We start from the raw sequence: 24,249 nt of genomic DNA on the forward strand, positions 1-24,249 counted from the left end.
TATTAATAACTAATTATTTAATTAATATTTACACCGCTAATCATTAATAACTAATTATTTTTATATACTATTAAATATTTTATTAATAACTAATTATTTAATTAAATTTACACCACTAATCATTTATTTAAGTAGTTAATAGTTATATTTTAAATTAAATCTATTAAGCAATTAAATTAAGTCTAATTAAGAAATTAACGCCTGCACAAAAACCGTTTGGCTGGATTTAGCGTAAATCCGACTTAAATCCCGCTGTAAATCCGATACCAAACAGCCCCTAAGACACGCGATGCTAGGATTTGTACAGCTCTCTGACTCCTTGCTTTTTGTTCCAGTCTGTATGAAAATTACTCAGCAATAAGCAATTTTGCAGTTATTTGATCTTTCGTTCCCATGAAGGCAAAGCCAATGTCGGACATGTTGATGAGTTCTCGCAGAATTAAACCCTTCTTGCTAAGCTCTGAGGTGAACGCCTGATAGGATCGCATTCAGATTGAGAGCACGAGCAGAGAAAGAAGATAATGGCGAAGGGCAGGCGAGAAGTACCGCCTTGTTCCAAGACCTACGGCCTGCCGCTGTACTGTGCCGCGTGGGTTCCCCTCGATCGGATCTCCTCCTCACCGGATGCCGTCGCCGCTGCCGAAGAGGCGTTAGAAAAAACGGAGGATGAAGGAAACACCCCTGCGACAACGGAAGGCGATGGAGCGGCTGACGTTGTAGCAAATTCCGCCCTTTCTCCGGCTCGTGCCAACAAGCTATTGCTTGCGCTAGGTGGAGGCGGGGGCGAGGGGCACAGCGGCGTCCCCAACGCTATTCTTCTCACCCTCTTCGATTTTGAATCTCGATCCCTCTCTGATTATCCGGTAAATCATGTCATACCCCGAACAGGAATCCTTGATTGATTATATTTTAAGACGCATAATAGGGTCTGAGCTTTTATAGAACCCTTGAGTTTTTATCTTTTGTACATGTAATGTTTTCCCTTTGTGAACAAATGATTTCAGGTGCACAGGGTTGGGACGGGAGAGGAGTTACCGTACAGGATGACGATGCATCCCGGAGGTGATGGCTTCATTTGCTCGTTTCTCAAGAGTTGCAGGTCGCTCTTTGAATTGTTGTTCTTGATGAATTTTTATAAAATTTGGGCAATTGTCCACTTGAAACGTTTTGTAGTACTACAGCATACTCAGCATAAACAAGTAAGAATATGCTAGTCTTTTTTAAATAAATGGAACGAATACTTTTTTATAGGGCATCGGTTATGTTTTAAGGAGAGTTGGGGTTTGTTGTTATTAACCATATAATGATATAGGCTTTAAGTTTTTGAATCTTTTCAGAACGCTAACAATGAAATAAAAATGTGAAACCCTTTATCCCACTACGTGGGGTCGGCTACATGAATCCTTTTTTAAAATGTGAAGCGGTCACATTCCTCTGTAGACAGTTTTTAAGCTTGATAATTTTTGCTATCTGGTTTGTTTATAACAGATTGGCATAGTTTTCCTTCTTTTTTCTTCTTCTCATATTATTTTGGTTATTCTGATAGCTAAGAGAGCTTGACCAAGTGACCAAATCATCAAATAAATTCTTCTTAGTTTCTTACAAGAAAATAAGATGTTCATAGTTCCATTTCAAGTTTGAATTGAGAACTACTATTAGCTTTGTTTTACCTGTAGAGCTGTGAGATTCTTAGTCTATTGTTCCTGTTAATTTGAGTGGCCGGGTGGATTCCAATTTTTGCAAATTATGACGTTCCAATACAATTTGTTTGAAGAGGTGAATTGGAATCCTACAGTTGAATCAAATTAGATGTGGGATAAGATAACTATTGGCATTATGAAGGTTACCATATGAGCTTTAGCAAAGTTTAAAATAAATCTTGCATGTACAAATAATCAAATAAACATTTTAGTGGTATTATTTGAGAATATGAGGATTTTAGGGCTAGCTATTGGAGAATCAAACTTTGTGTTATGCAACGAAGTTATAGAAGAGTTTAATGAGACATAGGCTTAGAAAAATTGTATTGGTATTGGAGAACCAATTTGATTTTATGCTAAAAAGATCTTCTATGAAAGTACTTTTTGTACCAAGATAATTAGTGGAATGTATAGTTCATAGAAAAAATATTCATGTTATTATTATTTATCTTGAGAAAACATATGATATTTTATTTGGTGTAAGAAGAAAAAATGTATGCTATTGATATTTTGATGGTATTAAATTTATGATGGACTTTTGCCTAGCATTATAAGTAATTATGGAGTGCTTAAAGTGCTATTATTTTGAAATATTTTGATTATAAAGTAAAATGAATGCATGGGATTTTAGTTATTGGTGTTTAGTTTGAAGTGAAATAAATACAAAGTAAAAATTTGAAGAATTTGGAATACACTTACTAGGCTATCAATGTGTTTCGGAATTCATTCGAATCGAACAAATTCGGAATAAACTTTGTTAGGCTATCTATGTGTATTCTGATTTTGCCTGAATCAGCCGAATTCGGAATACACCATCTCGTTCTACCTCCCATAGCACAAATCACTCATTCATGCACCTCCTCTAGTCTTCTTCAACTTCCTACCATCGCGTCATGTAGTCCTTGCACTGCTCCGGCATTGTTTCACATTGACGTCTTCCCAGCACTATAGCATCTCCATTGATCAAGGGTTGTGATCTCTTTGCACCTCTGTTGAGATCTCTTCCCTTGCCTAAATTGTGATGCTTTAGGTTTCATTGATGCCACTCCAGTGAGCCATCGATCCCATTGACATTGCCTAAGACATCTCCTGTCGTGCAAGCCATCGTTCCCATTGTTGCCACCTCAGTGAGCTCCTATCAAACTCCCATCATGCAAGTCATTGGTCCGTCAATGCCGCCCCAATGACCTCTCGTCATTCTCCTGTCATGATGCTTGGTTACATTTTTTTTTCTCTTATATTTTATTCTAAGTTTTATTATTTCAACCAAATACAAAAAAACATCCCCTTGATTTTAAAAAACAGTGCATTTATATTACATTATATTTAGAATACATCCAATTTTCTTTTACTTGCAAAAAACAACCCTAAAGAGCTTCCAGTCAGAATAGAATTATATCTTTGACTAATATTAAGTTTGTATCCTTTTGTATTAATATTGGAAATGTACAAAGGATATTTAAAATGATTGTTATATTCTATTTATTGTTAACTAGCTATGATAGATGAGATCTCAGTTGCAATAGGTGAAAATTTTAACCAATAGAGAAAAATTAAGAAGATCAAGGGCTTAGTACTGGAAGAATAGAGAGAGATGGAGAGATTGAGAGAGAGGTTTAGAGTGAGCAGAACAAATATCAAACATATGATATTCAATTTTAGTAGGAGCAGAATTAATAATGATTGGATGATATATTTGGAACATTAAGGGATGCAAAATGTGTTATGTTTTTAAGTATCTTGAATCTTGTGTACGAAAGCTTGGGCATATAAATGAAAATTGGTTTTTGGATTTAAAAATTTATGGTAAAAAACAATAAATGCTTAGGAGTGTTATGCGGTAAGAGAACATTATGGAAAATTTTAAGGCTTATTTTGTAAAACTGCAATTAAAATGACTATGCTATATGAATCCAAGCGTAGGGAGATAAAGAAGTCACTAGTAACCATATTCAATGGACTGGAAATGAGGATGTTAACATAGATATGCATTAAAACTAAGAAAGATATGTTGAGCATTTATCATATTAGAAAGGTAGTGGGAATAATTGAAGATAAAATATTGAGAAATAAACTTAAGTTGGTTTAGTTGTATACAACATAGAGCAAAAGATGCATAGATAAGATGAGTACATTTATTGTAGAAGGATTAGGAAGAAAAAAAGTATAGTTCAAAGTAACATGGATATAATTGTGAATAAATCTTTCTACAAAATAGAGTTAACGTGGCACTGAATAATAATGAATGATGAATGAGAATGCATAAAGTGGACCCCATGTTCAGGTAAGGTTGATGCCAATGATAAATTTCAATTGTTTTGTTAAGAGTGAAATACATAATTATAAAGTTCCAAAAGAAGTGCTATGGAGACTTCTAGAAAAGAAAGGGATTAATAATGCTTATATTCAAGCCATTAAGAATATGTATGTAGGAGTTGTTACTTGTGTTCAAACACAAGGTGGTTTGACCAAGTATTTTCCTATTTCAGTTGGATTACATCAAGGATCAGCATTTAGCCCATATCTTTTTCGCTTTTGCCATGGATGTTCTCACTGGACATTTGCAAGAGGTTGTACCCTGGTGTATACTTTTTATTGATGATATTCTTCTTGTTGATAAGACTAGAGAGGGAGTTGAAGGTAAACTTGAATTATGGAGGCCAACCTTAGAGTTTAAAGGCTTTCGTTTGAGCGGATCTAAAATTGAATATGTAGAGTGTAATTTTAATAGTAATAGATCTAGTGGAGGATTGTGACTTTGGGCGATCAAGTCATTAATAAGAGTACATGCTTTAGATATCTTGGGTCTATTGATCATAGTGATGGTGAAATAGATGGGGATATTATTAGCATAATTCAAGTTGGATGGTTGAAGTAGAGGAATAAATATGGCTTGTTTTGTGATAGAAAAGTCGCTCTTAAACTTAAGGGAAAATTCTATGAGATGTTGGTGAGACCTGCAATGTGAGACGGGAGGGGGCCGGCCTGGCCAGCCAGTCTAGCAAGAGCCGAACCAACAGAACTAGGTGGAAGAAAATCAGGGTTTTCGACCCCCTTGTTGGGCCCGTGTGTGTGTGATAGGAAAGCTTCCTTATTGTGTTATTATCTGCTATGAAGGATTTTATTTCGGGAAGTTTTAATTAGGAAGTTTCTTGTTACGTTCTTTTGTGTTGTGGCTATTTAAGGAGTTGTTGTTTATGGTTTAGGGGCATGCTTTATGTTGGATTTTCTGCTGTAGTTTTTCTTGGAGGCTTCCTAGCAGTGTCTAGGTCATTTGGGAGAGCCGATCTATCTCTTGAATTGTAGATCACCTATATCTTGTTGTTTCTTATTGAAGTTTTAATAAAAAATAAGCCACTATTTTGGTTTTATTGTAGTTTTTCTATTTGTTGTTTGCTGCTTTTGCTTCCAAGGCTTATCACAAAGCTTTATGGTGCAAAATGTTGGCCATTAAAAGAAAAACATAATATTAAGTTAAGCGTTGCAGATATGAGGATGCTCAAGTGGATGAGTGGCTTTACTCTTAGAGGTATGATACGAGACGAGCATATATGTGAAAAGGTTGGAGTAGCTCTAGTGGAAGATAATATTAGAGATGGTCGCCTTAGATGGTTTGGTCACATAAAACGACGGCCTACCAATGACCCGGTTAGGAGAGTAGATGTATTAGACTTGGCTTATATTAAGAAAGGGAGTGTTAGACCTAAAAATACATGGTTAGAAAATATTAGAAATGACCTTTCTTTATTAGATTTAAATGAGAATTTGACTCTTAACTAGACACAATGGAGAAAAAGGATTCATGCACCAAACCCCGCATAGTGGGATAAAGGCTTGATATTGTTGTTGTTGGGGTTGATTGATGTAAAGTTACCCAAATGAATAGAAAGGAAAATGGGTGGGGCAAAGGTAGTGTGGTAATGGTTATAAACCTTTGAAAGAAAAATATGCTCAAAATAGAGTTAAACTCATATTAACACTCATCGTGACTTATTGGAGGATTTATATAACTACCTTCAAATAGTTGGAATAAAGACAATGATGTTGTAGAGTTTGATATTTTCATTCTCATTTTACTCCTTAAATTTGATTATATTGTATAATTTTTTTTTCTATTTGTGGTATCTTATAGGTGCTTTGAGTGGGACATCCCCAATAGCTTGGAGCCGAGTAAGCTAGTAATTAAATCCTCTGGATATATATTACAGCAGCTAGAAGATGTTGGGTTGCAGTTAGCGCTAGCCTTTAGTTGTGATGGTACTGCACTGGCAGCTGGTGGTGAGGTATATTATTTAAACAATAATTATTACATCATGCATAGTCAGAGAAAATTTACAAAAAAATTAAGGAACTATTATGATTTAAATCTTCTATTATTGCAACATTCCTCAAGTGTTAAGTGCTAATCAATGTTGGTTTTTTTTTTAAGTTAATCCTTCAAGATGGCCTAACCTGTATTTTAGCTTAAGTTCCTGTGTTGGTTATATATATATATATATTGTCAGCAATGACTTGAAATGTTAGCATTGTAACTTATTTATGGATCTTCTTTATCGTTATCCAAATTATTTGATGTTAGCTTTATAAATAATCATTGTTTGTTCTATAGTTGCCACTACCATTGTTCATCTAATATAACTATTTTTCAATATAATCTTCCTAATTTTATCATGCATCAATTTTAACATTTTTATTTTTATCACGCTTAGCTAGGTTATCAATAACTTTTTATTATTAAACTCTGATAACCATACAACATAATGATGTAGGTCATCTTATGATCTATGATTTATAATGCAGGTCTGCCATGATATGCATGAAATCATCCATCACACAAACCCATAATTTAAAAATGATACGTTACATTTAATGAAAACGAACAAAATATGACAAAATCAATCTTGATGATAATTTAGTAATCTTTCAACTAGAAATAATGCTTAAAATTTATAAAGTCATGCAACTAATTGAAAATCACACATTTATAGAAACTCAACTTGCATTAAATTTGAATAAACTTAATCATGGATTCAAATTAATACCTTGTTTTAGAGATGCTAAATAAAGTTAAAAGAAAGTCATCAAATCAATTCCCTTGTATTAGGAGACAGACTTTGCTGGAATCTTTATGTCCCTCATTTGATTAAGAAGTAGACTTTCAAAAATAGAAGGAATAATAAGTCTAACTAAAATTTTATTCAAAAAATAACTTAATTGTATATTTACATGTGAAAAACCCCTTTATATTATTAATCTTACAATGAGTTTTTTTTTTTTTTTTTTAAATCATGGATATAAAATCCAATTTTTGGCAACAGAGGTGGAAACAAAAGGCCACCAACATTTGCGTATCTTATCGCTTGCATCTAGAACTAAAGCCACCATTCTAGCAATTTAGATTGTCGTTTATGAACTTTCCTACAACGCTCCCTGAACTTGTAATGGCTGCTTAAATCTCACAGTAGAAGGTACTATAATGGAAGGAAGACATCTACTGGAAAAGTTGCATGTTTACCTTTACTATTCATTGCCGAAGTAGAAATCATGGAGGCAGGAGGCCACAAGGTGTCAAGAAAATCTAATGAACTAGAGAACATTAATAATGTGTCTAACATCTAGGGCAATCCACACTAACGTAATATAAGCAGGGAGGCCACTGAGAATCCAACAGTGAATTGGAGAACAATATAGAGCCACATGAACTATATAATGAACCCAAGGAATCTAAAGAACGTATATTATCAATATACATGACTCTCATAGAATAGAAATATTATATGCACGAAATTTAAAGAAAAAAAAAAAAACATGAAAACTAAACTCCTATTAGAAGTGATTCAATTGAGCTACAAAAATTAAAGCCATCATTCAATTTGTTTATTGGGCCCACATATTCTATTTTATTCAAATTTATTTTATAGAGTTTACTTTTAGGTTTTCATGATATTCTCTTGTTGAAATCTCATAATACACTCCTTTATTTTAACTATATAATTTTATATTTAATATATATATTAAGCCTATCACTCATATATATCAATTTTCTTCTAGAATATTGACTAATATTGATAAGTATTGCCTTCATTAAAATTGCATATCATATGTTCAATTTTTATTATGCTAATATTTATGTTTTTTATCTTTTAAATAATTATTGATTGTTCCAATTCTTCACGTATTTCAATAGATGCATAACCGATTTAATTATGCCATTTGCGAAAAATATACAACATAGCTCCCCACTTCGAATATCCTTTGAAAATATCTTCATAACCTATGCAAAAATAATAAAATATTGATATAGACAAAGGGGGGGGGAGTTCTCACGATGGCTGCTGGTTTTCCAAACCGGGGGCTTTCCCATGGCTTTTGGCGCCTCGGTTCCGTGCAGCCCCTTTGGTTCCCGTGGTTGCTTCTTCGGTTCCTGGGCTGGGCTGTTTTTCCGTAAAAAGCAAAGGGGTTTTTTATAGTTTGTGATGTTTGGATTCTTGTGAGAATTCAATGTTGTGGCTTTTTGTATTCCCCCTTTCATATCTATAAATATGAGGGGTTATGTAATGTTTTAAGAAGTGAATTATAAGTTATTTTTGGAAATGTAAACCTGCAGGTTTCATTGGAAAAGCTTGCGAGCTTTGTCCACCTTCTTCTTCTCATCTTCTCAGGAAATCTTGCGAGCTCTTTCCACCCTTCATCTTGGCTTCTAATCTCTTTCGTCTCTCCGCAAGTACCACTCCACCTGTATCCCTCTTCTATAAGTGAAGCAATTTTAGGGTGTCTTTTGTTTCGAGTCTATTTTATAAGTGTCCAATTTATGAAGTCGTTGTTTGTAGTCTTTTAATTTTCTTCTTCTTAGTCTTACTTGAAATGTAAGAGTTTGCTCGTCTTTTTGCGAGCGTGTTTAGTAGTATTTTTAGTCCTTTTGCCGGCAAAGGTCCTCGGGTCCCCCATCCCCCGGATTTTTGCTCGCGTCATTTGGTATCAGAGCAAGTTAGAAAGTCCTAGGATTTAGTTGTCAAGTCTTATTTTTGTTTGTCAAGTTTTGTTTTGTCAAGTCAAGTCTTGTCGTGAGTCTTATTGTGAGTCTTAAGTTTTTTTTAGGTTGGTGAGTCTTGAAAGTATTGCGAGTCTAAGTTTAGGTCGAGTTTTTTTAATCTTTTTTTGAATCAGTTAAAAAAATGAAAAATAACAAAAAAATGGCTTCATTCATGGAGGAAATCAATCAAGATAATCCTGATGTCCCTCTTTCGTTGGACAGATGGATTTCTACAGAAGGTGATTCAACAGATCCGCTTCAAGACTGTTTATACAAGCTTCAATATCACATGTTCTTATGTGATCAAAAATTCGAGAAGTGGAAGAGATATCTACAAAGGCAATTCGAGAAAGAGCAGGAAGAAATTTAAAGAAAAGATCAAAGAGCTGGATGCACCGTCTTCACCTCCTCAAGAGAATCAAAAGCTAACTCATCGGGAGATGAGTTCTCAAGAAGGGGAGTCTGATGTAGACAAGAGGGGGGGGGGTCAACTCAAACCCAAAATAAGTTTATTTTGGCTTCCCTTGAGTTTACAAGCTCAATGAAATTTGAGCTGAAATTTAGCTCATTTATGAGCTGGTCTTTAGTTCATTTATTGAACTAAGGGTTAGCTCATTATTAGCTAAGTTTTAGTTCATAGTTATCTTTTAATTAATATAATTTTATTATAGTTTTTATGTCTTAATTTAAGTTGTCCCTTGGGATTCCAAAATATTATATTAATTAATAGTTATCTTTTGGAATCCCAAGGAAGTTTGTTTTCCCCATGCCTTGGCTCCTTGGCTTCCACGGGTTGCCTGTTCCCGTGCCATGGCTCCTTGGTTCTCACGGTGGCTGCTGGTTTTCCGAACTTGGGGGCTTTCCCGTGGCTTTTGGTGCCTCGGTTCCGTGCGGCCCCTTTGGTTCCCCTGGTTGCTTCTTCGGTTCCTGGGCTGGGCTATTTTTCCTTAAAAAGCAAAGGGGTTTTTTATAGTTTGTGATGTTTGGATTCTTGTGAGAATTCAATGTTGTGGCTTTTTGTATTCCCCCTTTCATATCTATAAATATGAGAGGTTATGTAATATTTTAAGAAGTGAATGATAAGTTATTTTGGAAATGTAAACCTGCGGGTTTCATTGGAAAAGCTTGCGAGCTTTGTCCACCTTCTTCTCATCTCCTCAGGAAATCTTGCGAGCTCTTTCCACCCTTCGTCTTGGCTTCTAATCTCTTTCGTCTCTCCGCAAGTACCACTCCACCTGTATCCCTCTTCTATAAGTGAAGCAATTTTAGGGTGTCTTTTTATTTCGAGTCTATTTTGTAAGTGTCCAATTTATGAAGTTGTTGTTTGTAGTCTTTTAATTTTCTTCTTCTTAGTCTTACTTGAAATGTAAGAGTTTGCTCGCCTTTTTGCGAGCGTGTTTAGTAGTATTTTTAGTCCTTTTGCCGGCAGAGGTCCTCGGGTCCCCCATCCCCCGGATTTTTGCCCGCATCAAATATACAGACTTAATACTCATTTTTGATGTAAAAATATTATATTTTAATCATATTGTAATTGAGAATTATTGAAACTGGCGACAATCCAATTATCCATGGTGGTAATCTAAGGCAACAATTTAAGGGATCCACTAGTGTAATCCTAGGGATCTAGATTTTCATGTTAAATTCACACATGTGTGAAATATGATGTTTTGTGTATTAATAGTTTTCTTCATTCGCTTGACAAAAGCAATAACTTATATCAATGTATGATTATTTTTTTCTTTCTTTTCCTTTGATTATGAATATTGTCTTTTTTTTAATATGGTTTCTTCCTTGTATAAATAATGGTAGAAGAGTGACTGACTATGAAATAGCAAGAAGATTTGATTACCTATTCTCCACACTTTGTTTCACTATTGATTTTTTTTATCATTGTATTAGAGCAAATTTGTCTTTCTTTATTAGATTTAAATGAGAATTTGACTTTTTTTTTTTGAGAATTTGACTTTTAATAGGACACAATAGAGAAAAAGGATCCATGTAGCCGACCCCACGTAGTGGGATAAAGGCTTGTTGTTGTTGTTGTTATTGTATTAGAGCAAATTCTTATGTAGATACAGTCCTTCCATTGTGCTACTATTGTTGATCGCTAGATTTATTCTGGCATTTTGTTGTTTTCATGTTGTTTTTTCTATTCATTGGAATATTATAGTTCATTGGCATGCTACCATGCCATTATAATTTTTTTTTATTGGCATCTTCTTGGTCTACTAGCTAACTCTTTTCGGTTATCATTGTTTATGAAGACCAACAACCCTTTTGATTCTGTCTTTGATCTAGATAATCAACTTTCATTGCTGATTTATCTTTCAAACTTGTTAATCTTGATGAAGGATTTGAGGATCTTTCATTAACCTTTATTCAAATATGACTTCTTGCCTTTGTTTGATATTCCTTAAATTATTAATAACTTTTGAAAATGAATTAGGTAGCGGAATTTTATACAGCTAGAATTTAGGATGCAACGAAGCTAAATCACCTAATTGAAATAGGGCAAGATCCAAATTCAATGCTTAGCATAAGTAAGACTCCATTATCATGTCACGACTATGGAATTCTGTGAAGCCAAAACTCAAGTGGAAATTGTACTTTTCCTAGGAAATATGGTAATTCATTTGTTAATTCTATTCTAAGATATGTGATGTTGCCTTGACCCATGAAATTATGACAAGGATATCATCTGAAAAAAATAAGGTACTTAATATGCACATATTATTATGATCTAATGAGGAGATTTTGGCTTGAACTATATCACTACTAAATTATCTGGATACTGCGGTGATGATGCCATGTAGGTGAAGAAGATTGTGTAAAAGTAGAAAATCTTTGAATTCATGACAGTCTCAATGTTGAATTTGATTTGATTTAGATATATTTGTTGGAAAAGAAACACTACCATCTTTGAGTGTAACATTCGTGCGGAGGGAAGTAGCAGTGTGATGCTTAGCTCCCACATCGTATATTTGTCGACCATGATGGCTAGGAAACTCAATGATGATGAGAATAAAAGGCATAAATCAAACATAAAACAATAAATTAGAAGAGTACAAAATTGCTGAAGTAAGAATTAGTCTAGTTTATGTATTAAAAAAACATCATATGAGAGAGCTGCTTTGAGTTTACCTGGAAATCATTCTCAGCCAGAATTGGGGATTTGACGGACAAATTTAATTTAATCATATTAATAGCAATGTGTTTTCTCATGATAAACCCCTACTCCTATTAAGATGAAAGCTTCTAGAAGGAATAAATTACCATACTTCGTGATCTTCTCAACTCTTTTGCCAAATCATCTGATGCATGCTCATTAACTTAATCTGGTAAGAACCCTTTATTTATTTTTTTATAAGCCTCAATTCTACCCTTAATAACTTTTGGATCATTAATTTAGAAGCTACAGATCATATGAATCATAGTCTATTCTAATTCAATACTTATAAATCAGGACTTCGTAATAGAAAAAATACTATTGCAGATAACTCATCTATAACTGTTGTTGGCCAAGGAAAAAATAATCCAAACTCAAGTTCTAAAACTATCTACTAATCTTTTATCAATTCATAAAATTACCATAAACTTGAATTTTAAAATAAACTTCTTCCTTTATCATTTTGCTTTTGAATATCAGGTCATTAGTAGGACGATTTGATCAATTAGAGAGAAGAGTAGGCACTAGTATTTTGGGGAAGTGAGTACTGACAAAGGAAGCTAACGATCTATATCTTACTCTTCAAAATCTTTCACTTGCCAATCAACCAAGAGTTGGCTTCAACATTATGTTTGATTTTAGCACCTTATGTGTCCTTCCCATTTAATTTGAGACTTAAAATAATTTACAACTATGGTTCTTCACAAATTTCTCATGCTTTTGCTTTGAATTCAGACTCACCACATGATCTTGTGACTACCTGCCTTTTTCTTACTTCCAATATTATCAAGTTTCCTTTTAGTGAAGTATAATAACTTGCTATAGACCTTTTATTCCCATGAGTGATCTTGTATAATCATCATCTATATAGCGTTCCAGTCTAAGAGCTTCATTCCTTTTGTATAGGATTCATTTTTCTAGGATGGATATCAACTATCTAAGAACTTCTTGAGTAACTTTAAGATGAGACTCTTTAGGTGTGTGCTTGAACTTCAAATCAAGCTTAAAATAAAAGCTATATTTGATCGAATATGAGAAAGGTATGTTAGCCTTCCTACAAATAAAGATATTTTTCTGTCTGTTGCCTTACCTTCTTCATTATTACCAAATTTTCACCAGATTCTATTGGAGTTTCACATACCTTTATTTCCAATATATTTGACCCACCTCCTATAGACTAAGGCCGACCCGTGTGGGGCTGGCTGGGTCGGTTTAGGAACCGACCTAACAGAAGCAAAGTAGAAATTTTCTACTTAAATTTCTCTTGGTTTATTCCATCTATAAGGGTTAAATGTATGCAAGATTCTACTTTACACAACTTAGGAAGCTATTCCTTATATATGAAGGTATTTTACAACATACAAACATCCTATAAAAACTTTCTAATCTTCGTTTCTCATCTCCTGAATTAGTTTTAACTTTTTCTTGTTTCTCATTGCTTCCTATCCTTCAATATTTTCCAACATTTGATCTCAAATCTGACCTATCTTTCATTTTGGGTCCTTCTGCCATTAGGACCAACAAACCTTTCAAACTTGCTTCCAACCAGGCTTCAAATTCTAAAGCCTTCCATCTTTGCTTTACTAAATCTTTTCCAGGTCTAGTTTTACCCTTGTGTTGCATGTCTCTTTGCAATTCATCGATCCGCCTTTTAGTGTTCAAATTACTTAACACATTTCTTGATTTACCCTTACTAGTTTTGTCAACATGGCCATCTTAACTTTCTTATTTTTTCATGCTCAATTTAGATATTGATGAATTTTTTGCTACCCAACACTAAAATCCATGCAATATTGCCTGCCTAATTATGATTTAATAAAATTTACCTATATGTATCAGTGATATCCTCTCATTGTATAATAATCACAAGGCACTTTTGTTTGAACCACTCGTCCTTATCTCTAAAAGTTATGCTCTTGTCTATATTCTTATTTTCTATATATTAGGTTCAAGATACTTTAAACATATAAGACCTTGATATCACTCTATCTCTTAATAATATCTATTGATAATTGATTTATAGTATTAGTTCATATTACTTAATTTTCAGTAGTAATTTACTTGATCGATTATAGCAGCGCCTTAGAAGTAACTCATTTTTTGTGTGCTGTCTGCATTTTTATTGGATATGTTTTCTTTTCAACGTGATTTTAGAAAAAATAAAATAAAATTGTTTTCATTTTCACTTTCTGCATTTTAAAACATGTGGTATTGATCAAATTTATTTGAGTCAAATGGTGCTTCTTGTAGGATGGCCATTTGAGGGTTTTTAATTGGCCTAGCATGGACATTATCCTTAACCAAACCGATGCGCATACAACTGTTAAGCATGTGGATTTCAGGTACTTGGATTCTCATTCAGAAAATCTGTAGCCGAAAAATATCCATCGAATAATTATGCTTGGATTCTATTAAACCTAAATCCTCACTCTTTTAACATACATTTAACAGCTCCGATGGGAAGTTCCTTGTTTCTCTAGGAGGCAGTGGCCCTTGCAGAGTTTGGGATCTGGAATCATCAACTTTTGTAACAAATCTACAAGTAGAGGAAGTAAGCAACCATCAGTATCTTGTGAATAGTTGAATGTTTTCGATATATCATGTAATAAATATTCTAATCTCTTTCCTTGCAGGGTGAAAAGTTTTGTTTCTGCAGATTTTCTGAGAGTAGTGATATCCTATATGTTATATCAATGCATGGTAAATCTCTATGCTGATAATGTTCTTTTCATTACGAACAAAGCAACCCACCTTACTCTTCTATACTTTGCTTGAATGGCGATATGTGGTTGATGGCTTTCGTGATCCATCCACTTAAATTTCCATATTACAGATGATGTGGGAAAGGTCATTTCTTGGAGCAGCTCTTCGTGGAAGAGAATCAGTTTAAAAAAGATCGGGCATGATCCAATTTCTGCGTTCAGTGTATCATATGATGGCAAATTCCTTGCAATGTATGCAACCTGAGCTGCATCTTATTCATTAACTGCTATGTCATTTAAATCCTTTCATTTTATTCATTATGTCACATAAAATCTGGTATTTTCCTTGATTTCTACAAAATAATTTATCATCATCATTACCCTCCTTTAAGATCAACTTTGTGAATTATTTCAAATGCTTATAATTGCTCCATCATACATAGCTTAGATAACTCCATTATATATATATATTATGACTTTTCTTCTTAATGCCCATAAAAAACTCCATGATATCTGATCATTTGCCTTTTTCATGATCAGTAATATCTTATCAAGATTCTTTCCCTGATCTTTATACTTTTCATTAATTATCATGATAAAAAAATTGCCTCTTTAATAGATTTGTTTATATTAAGCCATGATAATTCTCTAACTGATATTTTTTTTCTAGTTCCATATTCTATTACCATCTCGTCACTTTTAGTATGATTCATAAACTTGATTTCCCTTAGTTATCATAATCTTAAAACCTTTCATATGTGTCAGCACTAGAACGTTTCTTCTTAAATGACAAATGCTCGTGGTCTTTAAGATATAGTTCAACAAATTTCTCCCATTAGCATTACATCTCTTTTGTAATCATAACATTTAACTAAGATACTATTTCTTAAAATAACTTGCTTAATCAATACCTTTAGATATGTTTTCTATTTTCGTACTACATGTTATATCTTCTTTTCAAGACCAATACAAATTATTGTGAATTTGGTTTCAGTTGCTCACGAAAAATATAAGAACATTTATTTATTTTTAATCATTTGATATTTTCAGGTTTAATGTTGCATTTCTATTTAGAAGAGCATTTTCCTATTTAAAAAAATCTTGCTTTGGTTTGGAAAATAGATGTTGAAAATGTTTGTTTTGAAAGATTTTAGCGTCCTTGAACACAAACATATACTTGATCAACTGCTCGTAAATTAAGCCAGAGCCTTTAAAATAGATAATGAATATCTGAAAAGTGTAGATGGAATACGTGGAACTTTACTGAATGACGTGCTTCGGAATCAATATTCATCTAAATGCTATGCACTTTGGATTCCTAGCCTCATCAATGTTTAGAAAGAATTTTCTAGTGCATGTTGCTATGGAACGTAAAATTCTATCAACAAAATGAATGTGTGGCATTTCCTTGAGCAATGATTTTGAGCTTCCTCTCGACTATGCTTCCCAGCATACCTATTCTTGCCCACCTCTATTACATTTGTTGATGTTGCAGGTTTTTCCACCACTTTCGTCATTACTTCCTCTACCACTTTCATGGCCTCTACATATTTCTACATCACTTACAATGTGATTACCTTTGTTATGATTCCCATCATTGATTTACAGGCAGCTTACTTTATCATGAATTGCATCGAGATTTTGCTATTGGGATTTCTTCAAGATGAGAGTTTTTTTGGCATGATTTGATTTACTGGTTGGGATTTTAGATTTTTTTAAATAAATTAGATTCTTTATTTTGCATAGAAATCAATTGATTTTTAATAAAATTTCAGTTGGATGGGATTTTGCTCCTCCATCAAGTTAGAGGGTTGAAAGTTTTTAGGAGAAGTTATCTCTTTGTAGAAGTGTGAAATTTGATTATATTATCTTTGGTGATCTCTTTCCTCTTAATTTTATTTATCATTCCAAAATATTTTATTGGATTAATGAGAGCGTGATTTTACTAAGTGGTAGAATCTAGATTTAATGAGAGCGTGATTTTCAACTTATTGCATGAATTTATGGGTTTGAATTTCTAAACTTTATGTAGTGGAAGACTATTGGACCATCACTAATATTGAATCTAATTATATTTTTTATTTGCATCAAAATTCATGAATATTATAAAGATTTATTATTTATGGCCTATGAATTTTATATGATCTTGGGTCTGTTGTCTAGAGTGACGGTGAAATTGATGGGGATATTATTAGTAGAATTCAAGTTGGATGGTTGCAGTGAAGGAATGCATCGAGCTTGTTGTGTGATAGAAAAGTCCCTCTCAAACTTAAGGGAAAATTCTATAAGATGATAGTGCGACCTGCAATGTTTTATGGTGAAGAATGTTGGCCATTAAAAGAGAAGCATAATATTAAGTTAGGTGTTGCAGAGATGAGGATGCTCAGGTGGATGAGTGGCTTTACTCTTAGAGACAAAATACGAAATGAGTATATATGTGAAAGTTGGAGTAGCTCCAGTGGAAGATAAGATTAGAGAGAGTTGCCTTAGATGGTTTGGTCACATAAAACAGTAGCCTTCCGATGTCTTAGTTAGGAAAGTAGATGTATTATATTTGATTTATGTTAAGAAAGACAGAAGTAGACCTAAAAAGACTTGGTTAGAAAATATTAGAAATGATCTTTTTTTATTAGATTTAGATGAGAATTTGACTATTAACAGGACACAATGGAGAAAAAAGATTCATGTAGCCGACCTCACATAGTGGGATAAAGGCTTGTTGTTGTTGTTATTATATGATTTTTCTCATTTTATATCATAGTTGAACTTAGGGGTGTCAATATTTGACACGACCTAAAACTCGACCCGGGGATTGGCTATATGAATCTTTTTGTCTCCGTTGTGCTATATGAAGAGTCAAATTCTCATTTAAATCTAATAAAAAAAATGACATTTCTAATATTTTCTACCTAAATCTTTTTAGGTTACCTCTACGTTTAATTGTGTAAAAACAATTTGCAGAGAAAATTGATACACCTGATGCTAATTTGACTGGAATTAATGGCAAATAAAAATTCACGTAGTCCACGTTAAGTAGAAATGATAAAGCTACTGATGATGATAGTAATGGGCCTAAAGTAGTTTCACGGGAATTTACCAGACTAATTGTTTATCTTGGAAAAACTTGTTGCATAAATGATCATGGACAGAGAGGACATAATCAGGGTTTTGGAGAATATTTTAAGAAAAAAATTGCATCATACTAACTGAAACATTTCAGCTCGTATCAGCAATTTATTCAAGTTATGTACCATCCTTGAAGGGTCAGACAAAGCATCGTTATTATTATGATTTCCTTGAAGCAAGCAACACTAGGAACTAACAACTTCCCTTTTAATTGAACTTCTATGTTCATAAGAATTCTTTGAAGTGTTAAGTCTATTTATATTTGCAGGATTGCTTTTTACTAATCTTTTTTCTTTAAGATGTAACTTCTTAGTGTAATGATAAGCCAATGTTTTTATAAGCGTAATATTTGAATTTGCAGTGGCACCGTAGAAGGTGACATTGCAATCATTAATTCCTCAGATTTCAAGGTCCAGATGTCAGTTAAAAAAGCACACCTTGGTCCTGTTACTGCACTAGAGTTCTCCCAAGACTCCAGGTAATGAATCAGATTACTTTATAGAAACATTAAATGAATTGAAAGAAAAAAGAGCACAGATGATGCAAATAGATGAATATGCACAATTAGAACTAAGCCGCTCTCTTTTTGCGCACAGGGCTTTGGTATCTACTTCCTTCGACTCAACTGCAAGAGTGACGGTAATAGAGAACACAAAAAACAACGGTAAACTGTTATTTTTTTTAATATATTTTGATTCATGAGAGTTTGATTACAATGATCTTAATTGTGAATTGAACTTTTACAAATAGAAATTATGATGTAAAAGTTGTGTTTATTTTACATCGGATTCATGCTTTGCTAAAATGCAGGGTCAAGCCTGTTGCTCGCTTTTTTGGTTATTTTACTGGCCATTCTTGTTGTATACTTCATAAAGTGACGAGGTCCTTTGATGAACAAATCACGTCAAGAAGCAGGTCCTTCAATGAATTTTGTTTTATCAAAGTTTCTTATTTTGTATGAGTGCAAGTATTATCCACCTCTTTTATATTGCCATTATAAGTTCCACTTGATTTTGCAAGATAATTGTGTAAAAGTAATTTGAAAATTAAAAATATAGGTGATTGTATAGTTTAGATTCTGATATTTTCAGCTTCAATGCGCTTGAAACTATTGACTGCTATGCAATGAGTTAAGCGTCCAGAAATTAGATTTGTTTAAATTAACAGCTGCGAAACCTTTTGAGTTTCATTTTAAGTTCGGCTGAATATGAATGGGCTCAAAGAATTCCTAGTCACTATGTTTCTTCCAAAAAAAGGTTGTGTCCTTTAATATTTTTCTTGCTCCATGGTTTGCTGAATTTGCTAAAGTTTTTTTCAGAAGATGAAAGGAACTATAGACCATTGTTATGTTCAAATATATGATAGGAATCTGATCTTCTCACAACAAAATGATCAATGCTGAAGGAAAAATGCAGCAGAAATCAGCAAGAAAGGAAAAGATTATGGGCTAATTCTCTTTGATAAAGGTACATCAAACCAAGATACATGTTGATCTACTATTCGAGATGTAGATCGGTTCTCCACAAAACCTAATATAAATCTTCTTGCTTCCCTCTCAAATATAAATTCAAATCAGTCATCTTTTTTAATTCCCTCCCAAATCTGAATTCAAACCAAACATTTTTCCCTCAAATAACTCCCAAATCTGAATTCAAATCAGTCATCTTCCCTAAATAAACCTTTTTTAATTCCCTTCCAAATTTGAATTCAAATCAGCGCTCTTTTCCTAAATAAACTTTCTTAATTCCCTCTCAATTTTAGTTTTCTATGGTAAGTAAAGTGGAATGAATCCCCTTTGCTCTTCTTGCTCGCCACCCACCTTAGTGGGGCCACTTGCTCAATTAGTCCATCAATACTCCACTCCCAAAGAGTCACCTTGTCCTCAATGTGGAACGAAAGAAATTGCTACTAAAGCACTTGACTAATATGACTGGACTAGAAAATAGATTGACACTAGGTTGAATGATCTCTGCCTCTAACATCTCTCTGTTCAATCTCTCGATCTCATCCTTCTGGATTTGGGGATAATGATTCGGATGAACTTTGATAGGTGAGACTCCTTCCTTCAAGTTGATAGCATGCTCGTGTTCCCGCGGAGGTGACAACTCCTAAACCAGCTGGAACACCTCTCGATATTATTGGAGTGGTTGAATCATATCTGGTGCTTCTATCTTCTCCCCATCTTCTCCTTCCAAAATCTGCATCTCCACCAAAAATACCACTCATTCACCCTTTCCCCTCCTTGAAAGTGGCTCCAAAGGTGGCATCTCCTATTCTCGTCCCAAAATTTTCACCTCTCAATACTTTGATTTGAATTCAAATGAGTAATCTTTCCCTAAATAAATCTTTCCTAATTTTCGTCCAAATTTGAATTCAATTCAGCCCTCTTTCTTCCTTAAATAAATCTTTCCTAATTTCCTCCCCAATTTGAATTCAAATTAAGCCTCTTTCCCTAAATAAACCTTTCCTAATTCCCTCCCAAATCTAAATTCAAATCGGTCTTCTTTCTCTAAATAAACCTTTTATAATTCCCTCTCAAAACTTAATTCAAATCAGCGCTTCTTCCCTAAATAAACTTTTCTAATTTCCTACCAATTTCAGTTTTCTATGACAAGTAAAGCGGAATTAATCCACTTGCTCTTCTTGCCCGCAGCCCAGCTTAGTGGGGCCCGCAGCCCGCCTTAGTGGGGCCATCAATATACCACACGTGTTCCCTTTATTTCTTTATGCTTAGCAGTGTAACGAAGTTATGCTGTTTGGTCTTAAAGTTAGAGGACGTGCCTGTAGCGTCTGGTAAGGTCAAAGGTTATCTCTATTGATATTTGGAGATGTGGATGAAGTCGTGGAAAGTCTTTTTATTAACATATGGGTAACGCTTAGTGCATGCAAGATTAATGCGAAATAGTACTGTCTAGTCATTCCATGAAAGCCTATGAGGATGAGCAGGAATGGAGAAGTATTGTTCTGTGGGGTTGTTTGTAGCATGCTTTAGTCTGATTCTAGGAGGGTTTTTAACTATATAGAATTTTTGCAAAACCTTTGTATGATTAAAGGCTAAATCTTAGATTCATACACTTTAATGGAATTTAGCAAATTTACCCTTTCTCTTCGCTACACTTTTCTTGCCAAGTTGCGCCGCTTTCTTTCAATTGTCTCAGTTTGGTCTTGTTCATATCGTTGCTATGCAGTTTTCTTCCTTCTTCATCTGATAGGAGAATTGAAGGCTATTGTAGACATCGAACCAAATGGAAGCAATGGTAGCTCAATTCCGAAGCAATATATCTCAATGACAATGGGAGGAGGATATCAATGGAGTGATGGAGTAGCTCAATGCTATGATGATGTAACACGGCACAGCAATTCGATGGCTGCCAACAGCCCCTTAGAAAAACAATGTTCCAATGAACAGAAGAAAAAGGGGAAAAAATAGATAAATAAGATAGTTTTAGAAAGTTGTTCATTACCCCTTTTCAAAATAATACATGTTGATATATTCTAATTATAACGTAATCTATGATCTCATAACAAGCGTCCCATAACTCTTACTATTCATAACAACTTATCCAATAGAAATAAGATACTTAGGTTTTGTTTGAGATAACTTTTTTAATATTTTCTAGAGCAGCTTTTTAGTATAAAAATGTTTTGAACTAGAAATTTTTGTACTGAAAAACTGTTTTAAAAAACAGTAAGAAAGCTGTCACAAACAAAGCCTTAGGCTTGTATGATAATATGTAGTAAATAATATACCCCATATCACTCACCGTCATCCTCCATAATGGCAGAAATTGTTGAGCCATGCCAATGCCTTATAGACCCATGTGGCTTTCGCTCGAATTGGTGCTGGTAGTATATCATGGTTTAGCTGGTTTATAACAATTCCCTCAAGTTCACTATTGTTTAGTTCATCATAAGGTATCCATGTTGCCTCTTTGGATGGAATTCCTGACCATTGAATTAAGTGTTGCTATTGGGTTTGCTTGTTGTTGTAGATTTGGCAGCTATGCAAAGTTGATTCCAGTTGGACAACAGGGTGATTTTCCGATGTTTTTTATGGTAGACTCATTGCATGGAGATGGCGATCCTTTTGAAACATTTTAGTAAAGAAAGATGGAAAATCGGATGGATTTTGGAGTGAGAAGGTGATAGGTAACAACACAAAATAATAGAAAATTATGAAAAATAATCCAAAATTTCAGAAAAAATCAGCAATAATTCAGCAGTTTTCACAGATTTTGGAGAGAAATCACCAGAAAAAATCACTTAGAATTGAGTGGGAAAAGAAAAGAAACAACCCAATAAAATGAATCTTCAATTCGAGAGAAAGATTCCACTCTTCAAATCTCTAGCCAAAGCCTAGAGCCCAAAACCAAACACAAGATCTTAAATTCAGATTTCAAAATTCAAGATAACCCTAACAAGAAGAGACTAATTAAAGCAAATGGCAACTACTTAATCCCTAAATAGCCTCTAATTTGAATTTTTTTCTCCAACACAAAACTTAATTAGTATGTGGGTCCCATCCCATTATCTGCCTCTCTCTCTAGTTCCGCCCGCCGTTTGTACACCTGAACCAGGCCTGGCCTAACAGTAGGCTGTGTAACTTTGTAAACTCGATCCTTTGTTTAATGGGATATTGGTTATGTTAACATCGGCTAAGCTTAGAGTGTCATTCACTTATGGCAGAGATTTGTTGATAAGAGGACGAAATCACCTACTTCAAACTGAATGTCACCACATTTTATATTGGCTTTTTGCTTCATACGCAGTCGAGCGTAGGGTAAACATGTTTTGGAGGACTTGATCACATTTTTGTAGCCATTTGTTCACTATTTCCATTGCACAGTTGTTGTCAATGTAAGGATGTGTGGTTTGTGTTGCTGTTGTATAGTTGATGAGATGGGGTCTTCTCAATTTAAGAATTGAAAGACGTATTGTATGATAAAACTGCTCATGGAAGAACTTCATGCACTTTTTATAGTTGATGATATAGCAGCGGAGGTATTGTTCGAGGGGGTGGTTTGGGACCTCGTTGGATTCAGGATGGTGTGTGGAGCTGATGTTAAGCTTAGTATCCAATTATTTGGACAAGGCTCTTCATGATATGCTCATAAAGATGCAAGTTTGGTCAGAGACAATGGTAGGGGTGTACACTAATCGAGTCGAGTCAAGCATCAATCTAAATTGGTTAAACTTGTTTAGATCTTGTCAAGCTCGAGCTCGGCTCGTTAAAAAATTAATAGGCTCAAACTCGGCTCGATTGCTCGAGCTCGTTTGAAAAGCTCGAGTTTGATTTCTTAGTTTTAAATTAAAAGTAAAAAAAAAATAGATTTTTTATTTTTAATATAGAATTAGTTTTAAAATGTTAAAATATATTATACAATGTTAATTTAAATTGATTTTAAAATATATTTTATGTTAATCGAGCGGTTCTACGAGCTTTTGAGCCGAGTTAGACTGAGCTCGAGCTCTTTTAACATACGACCTTAAGTATAGGTTCGAGCTCGAACTCATGACTCGATCTGCTCGACTCGTTGATCTCAAGCCAGCTCGGCTCACTTACACCCCTAGACAATGGTCTTCGACATATCATGATGTTTGCATATTTTGGTGTAAGAAATAGATGAACAGAGAATTTTACCGGATGCTAATGCGGTGAAACGGGTGTACTTCGTCAAGTGGTCGTGATGTGAAACCAATAGGAATTGCATTAGAGATTATAAAAAAATTGATTTAAGCTTTGCAATATAAACTAATGTTTCAGAAGATTAGATGCTTAGACTAAAGGTTATCAATAATGTAAAGGCAATCAATTACAAGCTAGAATAACATTCACTTGAGAATGATCTAAATCATAAAGATAAACTTAAATATTGTACACAAGAGATTCCACACTTAACAAATAGAAAAGTCACCTTGAGTTTCCCTCACTCAAGCTCGTCTATTAAGGATTAGCAGAAAAGAGTCTTAGCAAGCCAAACGATGCCACCAAAGTTGAGAAAGACACCTATGGTAGTATCCCAATAAAAGTTCATCATAGAGGGAGAAGACGTGGGTGGGTACCAAATGATCCGCCAACTTCCGGATGGTAGATGCTCTTCAATTGATGACACCAACGTGAATAAGGTGTGATGGACGTGGTCTTCTACGGTGTTATCCACTTATGGATTGAGGTCGAAGAAGGTGGATTGATGAATATTCACTAAACTTTGATTATCGTAGAAGAATCCACAATCACGATCCGGATCGGCCATGCACTAGTCAAGGGGATTGTGGGTGGAGGGAGGCCTTCTTTCTTGGAGTGTAGTTCATGAGGCAAGAAGGTTTCCAAGAGGCGGGAAGCAAGAAGGGGCGGCTAAAGGAAGAGGGGCTTGCTTTTGTGGAATTAGGGTTTGGGCTTGGAGAGGGAAGTAATATAAAATCTGAAATTAGTTTCAGATTTTAGTAAAATAGGAAAAGGGATTTAAGAATTTGAAATTTGAAAATCAAATTCAAGTGGAGGGACATTAATGAGGAGAGAGG

At 34.2% G+C, this 24,249-nt stretch overlaps 1 protein-coding gene across 1 annotated transcript; it reads left to right on the plus strand.

The window, feature by feature from the left end:
• The first annotated feature begins 258 nt into the window (after positions 1 to 258).
• On the plus strand, positions 259 to 18,891 carry LOC110113954 (SEC12-like protein 2). The gene is made up of 10 exons (XM_020846681.2): positions 259 to 863; positions 1,005 to 1,099; positions 5,833 to 5,983; positions 14,150 to 14,241; positions 14,351 to 14,450; positions 14,533 to 14,599; positions 14,733 to 14,853; positions 18,089 to 18,205; positions 18,324 to 18,391; positions 18,538 to 18,891. Exons 1-10 carry the CDS (start codon positions 522 to 524, stop codon positions 18,603 to 18,605), a joined length of 1,221 nt encoding a protein of 406 aa, XP_020702340.1. The 5' UTR covers positions 259 to 521; the 3' UTR covers positions 18,606 to 18,891.
• The last annotated feature ends 5,358 nt before the right edge of the window (positions 18,892 to 24,249 follow it).

This window comes from Dendrobium catenatum, unplaced genomic scaffold (assembly GCF_001605985.2).
Source record: "Dendrobium catenatum unplaced genomic scaffold, ASM160598v2 fragScaff_scaffold_810, whole genome shotgun sequence".
Taxonomy (NCBI): Eukaryota; Viridiplantae; Streptophyta; class Magnoliopsida; order Asparagales; family Orchidaceae; genus Dendrobium; species Dendrobium catenatum.